General features: G+C 41.0%; 1 protein-coding gene across 2 annotated transcripts in view; it reads left to right on the top strand.

The window, feature by feature from the left end:
• Positions 1–16,204, top strand: part of LOC122805884 (serine/threonine-protein kinase D3) — a 2,410,388-nt gene that overhangs the window by 1,115,174 nt on the left and 1,279,010 nt on the right. For both annotated transcript variants that reach the window (XM_044076135.1, XM_044076141.1), the window contains exon 5: positions 6,685–6,842. In XM_044076135.1, the coding sequence (XP_043932070.1) occupies positions 6,685–6,842 (158 nt within the window). The remainder of the gene's footprint in view (positions 1–6,684; positions 6,843–16,204) is intronic.

Here is a 16,204-nt window from a genome sequence, read left to right as displayed (position 1 = left end):
AATGGCCCCCGGGCTTAACGAAACCACCAATTTGAAATGCGCTGAAATGGCTAAATTAAGCACGCACCCCCACCTCACCTGATTGGACATTCCCTTCTCGGGCCACCTAACCAGTGGCCTTCATGGTGGTGACACCACCAATGGAATTCCCTTGTACATCCCCGTCATGATTGGGCACCATCGGGGACTACCAATAACCTTTCGCGCTTCATATTTGAGACCTTAGTGGATAACTAATGACTCTAAAGCCCCAACAGCAGTCGTTTCAGCTATAGCTTGTACCATTGGCCCAGCCGTTCCCGGGCAAACTAACCATTGGTGCACCCCCTCAGTTTTGCAACCAACAGGACGTGACTTCACGAGCCTTACCAGTATTGGACAAGCACCGAAGGCATCCATTACAGCATTGGCCCTCTAATTATTGACATGATTGGTTCCTTTCCATTCCACTGGATGCCCATTGGCCACAGAATTGGGACGACGATAGGAAAGCCAAGGAGTCCAACATGACACTGATTGGGCCGAGGTACCAGCTCGTCATCCTATCTCCATTAACCATGAATGGGTTGAGCGTCACCCAGAGTCCTAGGTTTTTACCCCAATCGGCATTTGCCGATACATCTACAAATTCAGAAGACCATTGGTTAACTAACAATGGGAACCAGCCTATAGATAATGGAGGCTTGCACCCAGCATCCAACAGCCAACCATTCTGTATGAACTCACTGCCTGGTACTCTACAGGTACGCTTCGGCACTCCATTGGGCGAATTATGCGGGCCACCATTGGTTGCACCACCCTGTCCAAACAACCAATGAACAACTGACAGGTGCATTCTGTGTAACTGGTCCCTGCCTACTTGGCAGCACAGCTCGATTGGGCTGAATGTTTTTATACCATTGGCCACTCCACGGAAACAGGGACTAACCATTGGCTCTACACCTTAATGAATGGTTTTGCAAACCATTATGTACTTTAGCGTAAAGAACATTAGGGCAACCAGCGCGATATATGCATGGACTATGGTTTTGACTTTCCCCAATGTGTTTACAAGAAATTGGCTCTAGTGTTTTAATTTTTTTAATTTTTTAAAATGTTTTTATTGAATTTTTTTACTCAATCTTCATTAAATTGAATTTAACATAGTTCGGACAACAGGCAAGGAGGGCGCAGCCCTATAGATGAAACAGATCTTGGGTGTAAAACTGGGACAATTGTACAATGGGGTTGAATATACTGTCCAGATATTCGGAAATATTCTCAGTTTTCATCTTTTTGCTCGAGATGATCAGTCTAAACGGGGGGTCTGTTTTATTCTTGTGTATTTTGGGTATCCTGAAGGCCTTACCAAGGCTCGGGTGAAGCGTTTGTAGGAAGGACCACTCCCCCTGGGTGATCAGTTCTTTGCGTTCAAGTATTTTTAAAATTATCTACAGCGTGTAGGTTTCTGTTGATTTTGGTTAATGTCACTTTTCTGTAGGATTCCTGGTACTCAAGCATTTGGGAGATTTTACCAACGTAGGAGGCCTGGTCCATAAGCACTAGCCTAGTGCCTTTGTCTGCTTTCATGATTCGCAGTTCTGGGTTGTCGCTGAGTTATTTTAGTGCTTGTCTCTCTGGGTGTTCAAGGTTAAACCACTTGTTTAGGCTCGGGTGGTTCAACAGGCAGAAAGGGAAGGGCTCGCCAGAGAGACAATCCAACCAGACACTCAAGAAAATGTGGAGTCAGGTCAGGAGTGTCTAGTATGGAACATCTCCAGATGAACTTTGGACTTTGATGAACTTTCAGTTTTGAACAAAGGTTTTATACCAACCAAGTGTAATAGTTTAACGAATGTTTAACTGTATCTTAAAATGTTTAGCAGAAGCATTATGCTGAGGCTTGAGTTTGGGGGATGTAGTAATGAACATGTAAATAACTTTAAGAAACCTAATTTATATATCCCTGCTAACCACCCTTTGGTTGAAGCATTCTATAAATTGGTAGAGGATGACGTGCATAAAATTTTTAATGATGTTGATTTGAGAAACAAACACGCTAGGAATAGGTATAATTTAAATTTTAAACAACGTACTTCCTTGAGAAGACTTCAAAGTGACAATTCTATAGTCATCAGACCTGCTGATAAGGGAGGCCCTGTGGTGATTATAGATACTGAGTGGTATCTAAGCTCCCTGAAACACATGTTAAGTGATGACAAATATTGTAGGGCTATTAATCGTGATGATATAGTTACCCTTCCGAATAGGATTTGTAATATGTTGGAAGACCTTGTGAAGAGCTTTGTCATCAATGAGGAATTTATTAAATATTTGTATGTAGAATATCCCATTATACCAGCTATACAAGGCCTCCCTAAGATCCACAAGGATGGGGAAAATCCTCCCATGAGGCCAATAATTTCGGGTAGGGGTTGGTGTACCAAACCATTTTCTATCTACATTGAGAAACTGTTACGTAAAGTCCTTGAGTTGAATCCTATTGTCCTGAGGAACACTAAACAATTTTTGTTAGACATATATAGCTTTAGTACCAACTCACAGATAGGTTCTGACATAATCTTTGTAACTTTAGATGTACAGTCTTTGTTTACTGTCATCCCGAATGATGTGGGTGTCAGTGCCCTTAAAAAATATTTGGTCGAACATAGTGGATATGACCATAATAAGATAGATCTGGTCTCCCTGTTTTTGGAAGTTGTTCTTGAGAACAATGTTTTTATGTTTGATCAGGTGTTGTATCTTCAACGTGATGGCATGGCTATGGGCACTTCTTGTGCCAATAGCTACGCCAACATGTTTTTAGCACACTGGGAGGAAGAGAAGATTTTCATTAAGGATGAGTTTAAACAATGTATCCCTTTTTATCGTCATTTTGTGGATGTCTTCTATTTATGGGCAGATGATGTTGAGAGGCTGGAAGTTTTTATTTCTGAAATGAATAGCATAACTGAGTTTCTAAAATTTACTGTGACTTATTCCTCAAGTAGGGTAGAAGAATACCTTGACATCTATGTCGAAAGATTGGAGGATGGCCTTTTTAATACAGGTGTTTTCAGGAAGAAGTGCCATAGGAACATGTTACTTCACAGACGAAGTATGCATCCCCAGTATATCTTCAGGAATATTATTAGAGGGCAGGGAATGCAAGCTTCACGTCTCAGTGTTTCAGGTATGGGTTATCTTAATGAGCTTATCACGTTGGAAGGAAGGTTCATGGAACGGGAGTATGGTAAAATGGAGGTTAATGAAGGGTTTTGCATGATTCATGAGCTGAGACATGATAGAGCTAGCCCCTATTTTTCACATCCGAGAGAGCAGTCAGTGGTTAAATCTAGTGAAACTTCATCTGCAGTGGTTAAGGTTCCAATGCACTTTACCACAGACAATGGTTTGATATATGAGGCTATTAACAAACATTGGGGCATACTCACCACCGATCCAGATATTTCTGAGATAGTGTGAGATAGACCCAAGTTTAGGTTTAAGAATAAACCTAACCTGAAGAGGATGCTGTGTTACTCCAATGATAGGAACCCTATATGGGGCAAGCAGGTGAGGGGCATGTTCCCTTGTGGGCAATGTAATTATTGCGATTACATAGACTCTAATGGTACATTTTTTCATCCGGATAAAGGAAAAGAGTTCAGGCTCCCCATTACTGCCAACTGTAATACCTCGCTTGTGGTGTATTTAGCTATCTGCAATTTGTGCGGCTCATTCTATGTTGGCAAAACGAATAGATTATTTAAAAACAGGATAAGGGAACATTTATATGCCATTAGGGTGAAGTACTAATGCATTAGCAAAACACGTCATGGCTAGTGGGGGTGAACATCACTTCAGATTTATGGCCATTGATGTTATACTGCCCACTGCACGTGAAGGGGACGTTAGAAATGGTACTGAGAAAAGGGAAACATGCTGGATTTTGAAGTTGAGAGCAGACAGGGGTAGAGATCTCAATGAGAGGGCTTCCTTGAGACCTATCCTAAAGTAAAGGAGAGTAGTAGCAAAATAAGAATGTAAATATATTTTCCTTTGTTTACACCACGGTTTGCACAGGCTTGGCTTATTTACTTTCTTGATGTTTAATACTTGTTATACGAACTCTATATTTCTTTAGAGTTTTATATAATTGTTATTTATGTATTTCTGTATTTTTATTTGAATGTGTTCTAATCTTCAGTACTTGGTTTTTATTGGAATCAACATCTTATTAGTGTTTGGTAGAAGCAGTTTTACATAAAATGTATTTAATGTATTATGATACAGTTTTATCACTATGGTTTTTATATGAAATGTATTCAGTGTACTATGATACTGTTTTATCACTCTGACTTTAAGAAGTGAGTGCTTGATTAATTGAGTGTAGTGACTGGATATTTTATATTTTATAAGCAGGCTATGTGGTTTATGTGCGTTTATGGTCTGATGAAGTGGATTGTGAAAGTGCTAACCGTTATGCACAATAAATGAATTTCTTTTTTTTACAAATAGTGGAAACTGATGTTTTTTGAAGCCCGTGGTTGTCTCTGCTGCTTGCTCTCATTATTTTTATGTTCTTTCAACTTACAAGTATGCTTATTATTTATGTAGACTGAGACGCCTCCACCTTTAATCACTGTCTGTGCAATGGGGTAAGTGTGTGGAAGGCACTGAAATGTTGGACTGGCTGGGGTACTCTGTGGCTTTCAGCCATATTTCAGTAACTGTCCAGATGACCACATTCTATAAGGTGAGGGCAGGAGTGGCCTTAGGTCAACTGGTGCCGCTGGCAAAAGGGCTCCATGGTGCCCCCCACCACACCACCCGATGCTCCCGTCCTGGTCTACCTACACCAAATAAATACTGGAAAAGCAAGCCTACTAAAGCGGAGCCCTAGGTGGCTGCCTAGTTGGGCTATGCCTAAGGTTGGCTATGGGTGAGTGGAACTTGGAGGGAGAGGAGCTTCTTGTTTAGATTCCTGGCATTGAGCATAGCACCTTTAGATTTCCTTGGGTAGATTTTGCTGTGTTGGAAGGTTTGTCAATTTGGCATTGCCTAAAAAAGGCTCTCTGCGGAGGACAATATTTTAGCCAATATTTGAAAGACTGGAGGGGACACGTATAGACCATCCTTAGCAAAGCAACATGGTTTGTTAACCATGTCCTGCTGACAAACATTGTATCCTTCTAGAATGACCCCCCAAAATGAAGCCAGTTATTAGTCAGTCATGTTCTGTTCATATTAGGGCATCATCCTTGGTGAAGGTAGACTGGTGCTCAATGCTTGATGCATACCAGCTTGTGACACACAGTTCAAAAGCTCCATAATGTCTCTCTTATAGTCTATGGAGATACGTCTGAGGTCATTTACATCTAACATGGACTATGACTGAGTCATATTGGTACCTGTGGTGCAGTGACTTGAGTGCATGCATAATTTTTTGGATCCTGGCCCCATACAGGCTAATGACCATTATTTTCCCCTTATTTAACCTGGTGAGTTGGGCATCAATATGTTCTACAATGGAGTCCCCAATGACTAGAGTTCTGGGAAGTGCATTGGCTTGCCTTATGGGCATGGTAGTTGTGGCTCCACTTGGTGTGGATGTATTTGCTGAGTTAGGTGGTGGTTCTGTTGAATGTTTACTGTTTTTTTTTGTGAGGGAATTTTTTGCAGCTGGAATATACGGTTAAGAATGTCATTTAGAATTAATCAGTCTTCCATGCCCAGGGTAGCTGCTGGGACTATCCTTAATCTATTAATATGCTTGTTTTCTTTCCAAATTACTGCAGCAAAGGAGAATATTTATTTTGTGTGGACATGCAGAGGCATTTCTGGTTTTACTTGACCAGATTTAAATCTTTAAACAAGATTCTCAGTTATGTCTTTTTATAGAGAAATTGTTATAATTTTGAAGGTGCCCTTATCAAAGTAGCTGCCTAATTGAAATACAACAAACATTTGTCTTCCGAATCGAGCGTGCAGTTACCTAAAGCAATAGCTACATCACAAGACTTTTTTTCAAAAATGTATCTTTTTGGTGATATTTGTGCAGCAGCAGTGTGGGTATCACTAAATACCTTTGCAAGATCCACTAAGGTGGATGCGACCTCTAGATCCAGGTCATCCTTGGGACCCACAATGATAAGTGCAACATACCCGTGAGCAAACACCAAACAGGCTAAAACTCTGTCTGTTAAAGATGTTACCCTCTTGACAGATATAAACACAGTGGATTGGTAGTTCTGTCTTCTTGAGTATACCCACCCACGTTTTCCTTGCCTTAGTCCTGACCGGGCAGGAAAGGCTGTTTTGTGCTGTACTGTAGTTATTGTTGCGGTTATTTTAGTTGCCATGCCTTTCTGCCTTACCACAGGCCAAGATCAGGAAAGGGTCCGTCTTTGCACAGGACTGTGGGTACATGGGAGGAGCCACTAGCTTGGGAAAGTTTTATGACAGACTGTTTACAACTTGCCAGATGTACTCATAGAAGTACATAACTTTCACTTTAACTTGATATTAATAGTTCTGGTGTGGTTTCTCTTTATGGACTACTGTTCCATTTAAGTGTAATTATTTTTGTTTTACAGAAATTAGTTTCTGTTTAAAAATTGTGATATTAGTATTTTATTATTTTTGAATACAAAGCAGATTTTTTATTTAGTATTTACTAGTTTTGTTTATTTCATTTATTAGGTTGTGGCTTAAATTACCATAAACGATGTGCCTTTAAGATACCAAATAATTGCAGTGGTGTGAGAAAAAGGCGTTTGTCAAATGTCTCACTACCAGGTCCTAGTTTGTCGCTTCCAAGACCAATTCAAGTAGAACATGTCCCACCTGCCACTGAAGAGGTAGGTGACAAATACCAATGGTAGCAACTGTGTAACTTGGGTGACGGACTTAGTCATTTGGTATTGACACTCTAATGTGTGATCACAAGTGTATGATCGTTTCTTCTGCGTATAAAAATCATGATTGTGGTACTGTGGAGAACTTGCTTTTCCCTGGAGCTACACCAGTCTCCAAGTATTTAAATTTAAGTACGTGGGTGTGAGACCCAGCACACTGTGGTTCCAGTAAAGTACATGCTTTAAGATTAAAATAAGTCCCAATGTGTTCATTGTTTCATGTTTCAGATTCGGTGTTGATCACTAATTTGTCAGATTTTAGTCTTGGAGCCATGCACTTCTGTAGTGGAGTTATAAACAAGCTCTGTTTTGCATGTCAAATACATAATTGTTTAAATAAATGCAACCAATAGCATAAAGTAAAATATTTTTTAAAATGCTTGGTAGTCTTTTCTCAAGTACTTCAGATGCTGTCAGCAGTTACAGTGGCAAAAGCACTTAAGTAAATGACAGCTGAAGTTGTATCTCAATGGCAATATTAAAACCAAGTAGTCAAGTGGTTGTCATTTTCAGTAGCCACTTTCTGTATGTTTGAATTGTTATATATTTGTTGTTAGACTGGCATGTACATTTGTACCTTTGAAAGAAAATATTTAACATTTTGTATATCAGCTATATCAGGTTTAATGTAGTCTTAGTGGTAGTGTCTGTGTTTGTTGTGTTACTGTAGTATACATTGTGCATCTCATTTTCTCCACCAATAGTGCTTTAGATTCATGAGACCAAATTAATAACTAGTCAGTTTAAATTAGCACGACTTTGGTGTCCTTGTATTTATTTCTCTTGTGCCCTCTAGAGTTGCCCTTTCTTTGTTGGAGACCCAAGAGCAGACATAAGTTTGGTAACTTGTTCAAGCTTAGCCAGTGTACAAATGGAATTTAATGAGATCCAGACTGAGGAAACTGCATTTTCTTATGCTTGCACAGCTGATTGTCATAAGAAAACAATACCGTCATTTACAATTGGTTCTGTATTACAACTGCAGTATATGAAGTTTCACAAAAATACATCCAGGACAAATTCAAACATTTGGTAGAAGCTGACAAGTTCAAAGCATGTTTGTAGTCACATGAGAAAGTTTTTAAATGTTGCGTCTGTTTGATGTAACAGTGGACCCTTCTTTGGTGGGTCTTGGGTTGGTAATAATGTCCTCCAGTCAGAGTTCAGCACTTCTTTTCAGTACTTAACATTTGATAAAAAAAAAAAAAAACACAAGTAATCTCTGTGGTATCCCCGATGTCTCAAAACAACCCACTAAACAAGTGTAGTGGGTCCAAAAACAAAACAGTGTAAGAAACTTTCTCTGTGTGGAAGATTTTCATTCCATATATCTCTAGTTAATCACTATATATTAATCAGATCAGACAATAGTAGTAGAAGTAATGAACTTAAACTCGTCTTAAGTAAAAAAAATAAATAAATAATAAAAAATATATAATTGTACAGAATTACTAAGTATTCGAAAGTAATCCAAGCAAGGCAAGGCAGTCTGTTTCCAGCCGAAAATCCTTTATTAAGTACACAGACAAACGATCCAAGTAAAACAAAAATAGAGTAATAGTTCCCTCACAAGCTTTCTAAATATATGTATATATATATATATATATATATATATATATATATATATATATATATATATTTTTTGTCAGGCAAGGGAGTGGTTTATTGTGCTGTAAAAACAGTGTTATTGATACACATGTTAAATTCACATCACTTACCCCATCAGTGTGACATTCGAGCTGGTCCTGCCCTACTTAGTAGCTGTCCTAATAATATAACCCTTATGTACTTTAAATAAAATTTATAATGATGTAGTACCTCTTATTTAGCCAGATTAAGTAGATTATTAAGTCTGTGATTTTATCCAAGACAATATACTACATGGCTGGAAATATATCAACCTTAGTTATTTTATTTTATTTTATTCTACCATCTGGCTTTAAATACCATTTTAAATCAGTTGTAATTTATGTGTATATTTTGTTTCTGTCATCATACATTTTTTCGTATTATTTTTTCTTTTTCTGGTTCTCTTTTGTTCCACTTTATTCAAAATGATGTGTAATAACAATACTAATTCTACAGTTATATATATTTTTATAGGTATTTTTTAGGGTTTTTGTACATAGACCTGAATAAGTCTAGGACAAAAGCGATCTTTGTTAACAATAGGTTATGAAAATAGAATATGATTTTTGCAATTGATTTTTTTACATGCAAAGTGTATATGTATATTTTTTGATTGCCAAATGGAGTAAGGTTGATATATTTCCAGCCATGTAGTATATTGTCTTGGATAAAATCACATCTATTTAGTAATCCGGTTAAATAGGAGGTACTACATCATTATAAAATTTTAAAGTACATAAGGGTTATGTTATTATGACAGCTACTAAGTAGGGCATGACCAGCTCCAATGTCACACTGATGGGGTAAGGGATGTGAATTTAATGTGTACCAATAACAGTTTGTTTTACAGCACAATAAACCACTCCCATGCCTGATAAAAAGTATATATATATATATATATATATATATATATATATATATATTTAGAAAGCTTGTGAGGAAACTATTACTGTATTTTTGTTTTACTTAGATCGCTTGTCTTTGTACTTAATAAAGGATTTTCGACTGGAAACAGCCTGCCTTGCTTGGATTACTTTTGAATACTTAGTAATTCTGTACAATTATATATTTTTTATTATTAATTAATTTATTTATTTTTTTTACTAAAGACGAGTTTAAGTTCACTACTACTTCTACTATTGTCTGATCTGATTAATATACAGTGATTAACTAGAGATATATGGAATGAAAATCTTCCACACAGAGACGTTTTACTATGTTTTACTTGACATTTGATCTAACTTGCTGTGTATATAAGCTCACATCCCCAAAACCTGACACTTTTCTGTTCCACCTATAGTTGTATCTTTATCCTTCCTGTCACTGCTAACATGTTTGTCTATCTGAGCATCATGTGTGTTCTCATCCAGTTACCAGCCTTATCCACACCTGCATTGCCAGTATTGCCTAAATGCAGAGCAGTGTTAACAGCTGTCACAAGTGCCAAAGGTTCAGTCTTTCTACTAAGTGGTAAAGGATGGAAAGTTATTGGCCTATCCGAGATCAGTAAAAGGCCATTAGGAGATGGCAGTGGATGCATCTGTCTTGCATCCTATGTCATAAGCATCACCACAAGGGCAAACACATAGAGAATGACACTAGATCTGAGTCTTACTTGAGGTAAGGCTGATATTCAGCTGACCCCCATAACCCTATAAGTGATGCAAGCTGTCTCTCTCTCTTATTGATGGTTTGAGCTGAAACCAGTCCTCCTCCATTTGAGGATTAAGGAACTGGGGAAATGCATCTGTACCCTCCATCCTGCTGGGTATTTCATAAGGTTTTTCACTGCCCTGCTCAGGATGTTTGGCTGGAATTTGTAGTTAACCAGCCTGATGTATGAGTGTGGTACATTGTCATCCACTTATAAATTAGTGGTGCTTGGGTATGAGTACTCCCTCTCTAGGATTAATACCCCCCCTTCCCCCAGACTTATGTGGGCCAGTAGGTCTTGCTTGAAGAGTGTCCAGGATATTATCCCACTCTATATCTCACTTGTTAACCTCTGACCACCAGACATGTTTGTCTTTGAGTAATAGGTGTGTGTGTGTGTGTGTGTGTGTGTGGGGGGGGGGTCTCACTATTATGGCGAACATTTTGAAGCTTGGACCTATCCCCGGTGTGTGCAGTCTTTGGGTAACATGTAATCCGGAGCCCCTTTCTGATATTCCAGTGCGTAACAGAACTCTGTCACATGTTTATATTGAGTGCAAGCTCACATGAAGGTAATAGTATAATATTCCCTACTCCCTACTCCCATCCTCTTAGTCTTTTGATGATTTGTAGGATCTCAAGGCCAATGTACTTGAGATGGTCAAGGACACTGAGATCATAACTCACCCACATTTCCACTGATTGACCACTCCTTTAAATATATTGTCAGACTTATGAGGAAATTTTTGTACTTGTCCTAAAGCCCATATTGCTGTATTTCTCCCAAGGTGTACCCAGTGAAGCTTTTGGAGATCATGAGAAACCTTGGGTTATCCTTCCAGTGGATCTAGTCATTAGCGATGCCATCAAGGTGGATTGAACCACCTTGATTCTACCCTTTTACCCCCGAGAATGTTAGTGTCTTTATAAAGTGCTACTTAAATCAATATAGCTGCTTACCTTTGCAGCCCACTGTTGACTCCTGTGTGATTTTTTTTGATAAAACATGGGACCCAAAGACTAGAACATTTTCTCATATTACCACTTAACAAGAATTCCCGTCTTTGGGCAGGTATGGCAAAAGAATGTTGAAATGTTCATGTCATTTGTCTGTACTGTATAGTTACAAGATTCATAGTCATTTAGACTTTAGTAAAATGTTAAGATATTAAATATGCATCTGTAATCAATGCTTTAGTAACATCGACTGGCCTGAAGGGAAGGAATCCCATGACTTATGTCCCTCCTAAGAGCTATACCTTTATTTAATGCTGTAGTCACTAATTCTGTGTGCTGCGGTAGCGTTCTCGCCTCACAGTAAGATGTTGTCCTGTTCGATTCTCAGCTAAAGCGTCTTCTGTGTGGAGACATGCGTGAATGGGCGTACCTTCGTTGAAGGTTGTGCATCAGGCCTGGCAAGTCAGTATGTAAAAATCTACTGCCAATCATTAGCGGACCGGAGTTCTGTTGTGGCGACCCCTAACCGGGAAAAGCCGAAAGATACAACAAGTCTCTAATTCTGTGTATCTGACATTCTTCTAATTTTAGAAACATAACTCCTCATGTCCTTCTATTCTCATGTTGCAGTATTCTCACATATGGGATCTTCCACCTGAGGGCAACTGAACATCCAGCTCATCTACTAAAGCTTAAGCCTGGTTGTTGTAAGGTGCGTGGGATGTCACATGCAGGGCCATAAACTGTGGGCCATAAATGTGACGTCCGCATGCACAGACCTCAGAACTTCCTTGCCGCAGTCGAACGTCAGCTTGCTTATTCCGCGAGTCTCCGAAGATGCTTAAAATAAGTACCCCATTGGGGAATCTTCTTGTTTTTGTCAGAGCTTAGGTTGCTGTTTTTTCTGCTGTTAGCTAATGGCATCTAGAAAGGGGAAATGTAAATGCGGTTGGAAAATTCCACACAAAGATATCCATGATCTTTGCTTATTTTGCTTAGGGCCGTCGCACAACCATACGTCCTGTAAAATCTGTCAGTCGTTTGTCCCTAAGACGTTGTGCAGCCGTCTGGGAATCTTTAAATTATTTGTAATCAGTGACTCAAATGCTTGGCCCTCGGTATGGATCCTAAACCGGCCATAGGGGTGGAGCTGCCTAAAAAGAAGGCCAAGGTTTCTAGGCTGGTTTCTGTACCTCCTACTTCGGATGTCCCACCAGCTGATGGTCTAGGGGCTGAGGAACGTCTGAAAAAACTGGCGACTTCCACAGGTACCATGTTGGAAGATGCCCTTGGTTCTCCAGTCTGCACGTCTGAGGAGGTATCTGTAACATCAGCCTCTGCTGATGTCGGGGGGGGGGGGTGCAGGCTCACCTGGGCGGCTGACTTTAGTTTCTGAAGAGAATGCTTCTGCCCCAGGCTTGTCTCTGGAATCCAGGCCCTCGGCCTCTCAGCTTTATCCATAAGACTCCTTTCGAGAAGAAACAAGATCCAAACATCTGTCTACTCAAGTGGAGCAAGAGCCTGACTGGCAAACCTTCTCCCAGTCACTTTTTCAGGCCTTGAGGCCTGCTTCTACTCAAACCCCTGCTCTCCCTACCCTAAGCCCCAGGCCTGCTTCTGCAGACTCCATCCCTCCTCCTCAGACTCGGGAGGAAGAATCCTCTTCCTCCTTCTCTGATGAATCTTTTACTTACACTTCACAGCTGGCCTCTCCCCATGGAATATTGCTCCCCAGATGAAGACTGCTTAGAAGGAGATTCTCCTCAAGAAGACATTACTTTTGGGGAGACAATCTCCAAACTGAGAGAATACTTTTAGTGGGACTCCACCCAAATGACTGACGTGCAAAAAAATATTTTGAGCTTCTCCAAATGGAGTATCCCTTTCTCTTTGCTATGCTTACTTGGAAGCCTTTGCTACTGCCCCCAAGACCCAGAATCCGAAACCCCTGCCCTTAAAAGGTCAGATAGATTCTTTAAAGTCTCTGATGATTACAAATACCTCATCAAACTCCCCATGGTAGACCCCTGTGGTCATTGCTGTGGCACCAGACAAGCAATCAAGGCAAATTCCATCTTCTTCCTTACTGCCTTCTGACAAGGACAGTAAGGTGATGGACAGATTGGTGAAAAAGATCTGTACTTCCTCTTCCCTCACCTTTAGGGCCATCAGTTACCAAACTCATATGATTAAATACGCCCTAGACCTTTTTTCCCAGGCATTTACCCTGCTCTCTTCTATGCCTGATTCCCTTAACAAGCCTCAAGTTGCCTCAAAACTTCCTTTATCAGCACAGGTAGCCAGGCAGTCCATCAAATGCAGCTATGATGCTGCTGAAGCCTCTGCCAGATCAGCTGCATCTGTCTCTGTGTTACTCAGGTATTCCTGACTCAGGCTACAACCTCTGCCAGATGATTTCAAGAACAAGATCCTGGATGCCCCACTAGACAAGTTCCTTTTTGGCAAGCACTCTGCAGAGCTGTTCATAATCCTGCAAGAAAAAAGTAAGGAACTGCTGGACTTGAAACATCTGCTGGTATCTCCAGTTCCTAAGTTTTACAGAACTACCTACCCAGCTAAACCAAGCTTTGTTGGAAGGGCACCTGCTCCTTCTTCCTCTTCTTCAAAGCATAGGAAAGGGACCAGAAAGCTCTCATCCCCCAGAACTACCTCCTCTCATACTACACCTAGACAGTCCTTTCCAGACAGGCCAAGTACTGCGTGACTGCCAAAATACCCCCTCCATCTACCCCTTTCTTCCCGCCTTTCTACCCCTGTGGCAACATATAACCTCAGACCACTGGGTTCTATCATTAGTGGAAAAAGGGTACTTTATGACCTGGCAAGAAAAGCCCCACTACAAGAGGCATACTCCTACCTCCAAAAAAACAATCCCACCTAATCCCCCAAGTTATTCAGAATTTACTATCGCAAGGCACCATAGAGAAAGTCCCAACAGGACAAGAGTGTCAAGCGTTTTATTCCAGACTCTTTCTGGTTCCAGAAAAGGAGGGCCCTTGGAGGACAGTATTGGACCTGTCCCTTCTAAACCCCTTCCTGCATGCTATCCCTGCAAACCCTTCTTCCAGTTTTGACACCTGGGGCCTTCATGGCCACTCTGGACCTGAAAGAGCCATACCTCCATATTCCCGTCCACCCAGACTTCCGGAGATTTCTGCTCTTTGCTATGCCATCCTCACACTAGCAGTTTACTGCCTTGCCCTTTGGTTTGTCCACTGCACCAAAGGTTTTCACAAAATGTCTTACTCCAGCAGTAGCCTTTCTACAGGTCTTCCCTTACCTGGACGACCTCCTTATTCAAGCAGAAGAGGCAAGTTCTCTTTAGAACACCTGCAATTCACTTTGTCTCTCCTAGGAAGTCTGGGTTTTACCCTGAATCTACTGAAGGTCCTCTCTAACTCCATCCCAAGACCAAATCTTCTTGGATTGCAAGATAAGGACAGATCTGATGAAGGCCTTCTTCCCATCAGAGAAGGTCACTTCACTAACCAGTTATTTCCAAAGCTTCCTCCAAGTCTCACTCATCTCAGCCAGGGAACTTCTCCTTATGCTGGGCTTCATGGCATCTTCTCTTCCCATGCTACCCTTGGCCAGGTTACACATGAGGAAGTTCCAGTGGTACCTGAAGAATATCTGCTCCCAGCGCAGTCATCCTCTGGAGTTCCAGGTTCCCTTCCTGCCCTGCCTAAAAAAAAAGTGTTCGGCTGGTGGATGCACCACATACTGCAGAATCCAGGCCTCTCTCTACAGCATTCCAAGGCAGTCTAAATCATGTACACGGACACCTCAGACGTGGGATGGAGCCACTATGAATGGTCTCAGAGTGCAAGCCCAATGGGAGCTCTACCTCAAGAAAAAACACATCAGTGTGAGGAAAATGACTGCTCTTTTCCTAGGTCTGAAAGCCTTTCTCCTGCTCCTGCAGCCTGGTCCCTTAAAAGTCTTCACAGACAACACCGCAGTGATGTGGTACATCAACAAGCAGGGGGAAACCAGATCCTATTTACTCTGCAGACTGGCCATACAAGCTTAGGAGTTGGCCACGCAATACACTGTAACCTTGCAGGCTGTATACATTCCATCACAGGACAGCCATCTAGCAGATGCCCTCAGCAGATCACGGTCTCAAAATCACGAATGGATGTTGAACAGAGATGTCTTCCTAGACATTCTCCACCATTGGGGCACCCCACAAACGGACCTGTTTGCCACCCCCTCAGAACAGACAACTATGGCTGTTCTGCTCCAGGTTCCCATCTCCACTAGCTTGGAAAGTGGATGCCTTTTCAATTCCTTGGACAGGGCTGTTCCCTGTATGCGTTCACCCCTTCCCCCTCATTCAAAAGGTCCTGCTGAAGATTCAGAGGGACAAGCCAAAAATCTTGCTGGTGACTCCTATTGACCAAGGCAACATTGATTCCCCCTTCTGTCTCTTGCCAGGGGCAACCATGATGCAGTAGAAGCATATGCTAGAGCAGCTGCAGGTGGCTTTGTCCTTTGGAGGTACTCTTGGTTAAGACTCCAGCCACTACCATATGATATCAAAGCTAAAATTATGGATGCTCCATTAGATTCCAAGGCCTTGTTTGGGTCTGCTGCTGCATACCTTTTTAAGTCCCTGCAAGAAAAGGGCAAGGAACTCCAGGACCTTAAACACATTTTTGTGTTAACAATTCCAAAATTTCAAAGGAGCTATCTGTCTAAAATTCCTTTTGTAAGGAAGTTATCCAGACCTCCTCCTTCTAACAGTAAAAAAGGTGCCAGACAGCCTTATTCTGCAAAATCTTCTACTACTCCTACTACTCAGAAACACCCTTTTCTGAATAAGGCAGGTAGTGTGCGACTACCAACTTATTTGCAGTAAGACCCCTCTATCTTTGCATCTTTCCCTGCCCCTTCCTGCTTGGAAATAGATCACCCAAGACTCATGGGTCCTTTCCATTATCCTCAGAGGATACTTCATGGTTTGGAAGACTCCTCCTTCCTTCAAGAGTATTCCACAACCTCCAAAAGATCAGTTGACCTTCTTCCCTTAGGTAATTCAC

This window comes from Protopterus annectens, chromosome 1.part1, assembly GCF_019279795.1.
Source record: "Protopterus annectens isolate FY-2018-M chromosome 1.part1, PAN1.0, whole genome shotgun sequence".
Lineage (NCBI taxonomy): Eukaryota > Metazoa > Chordata > Ceratodontiformes > Protopteridae > Protopterus > Protopterus annectens.
This window is presented reverse-complemented; position numbering and strand designations above follow the sequence as displayed.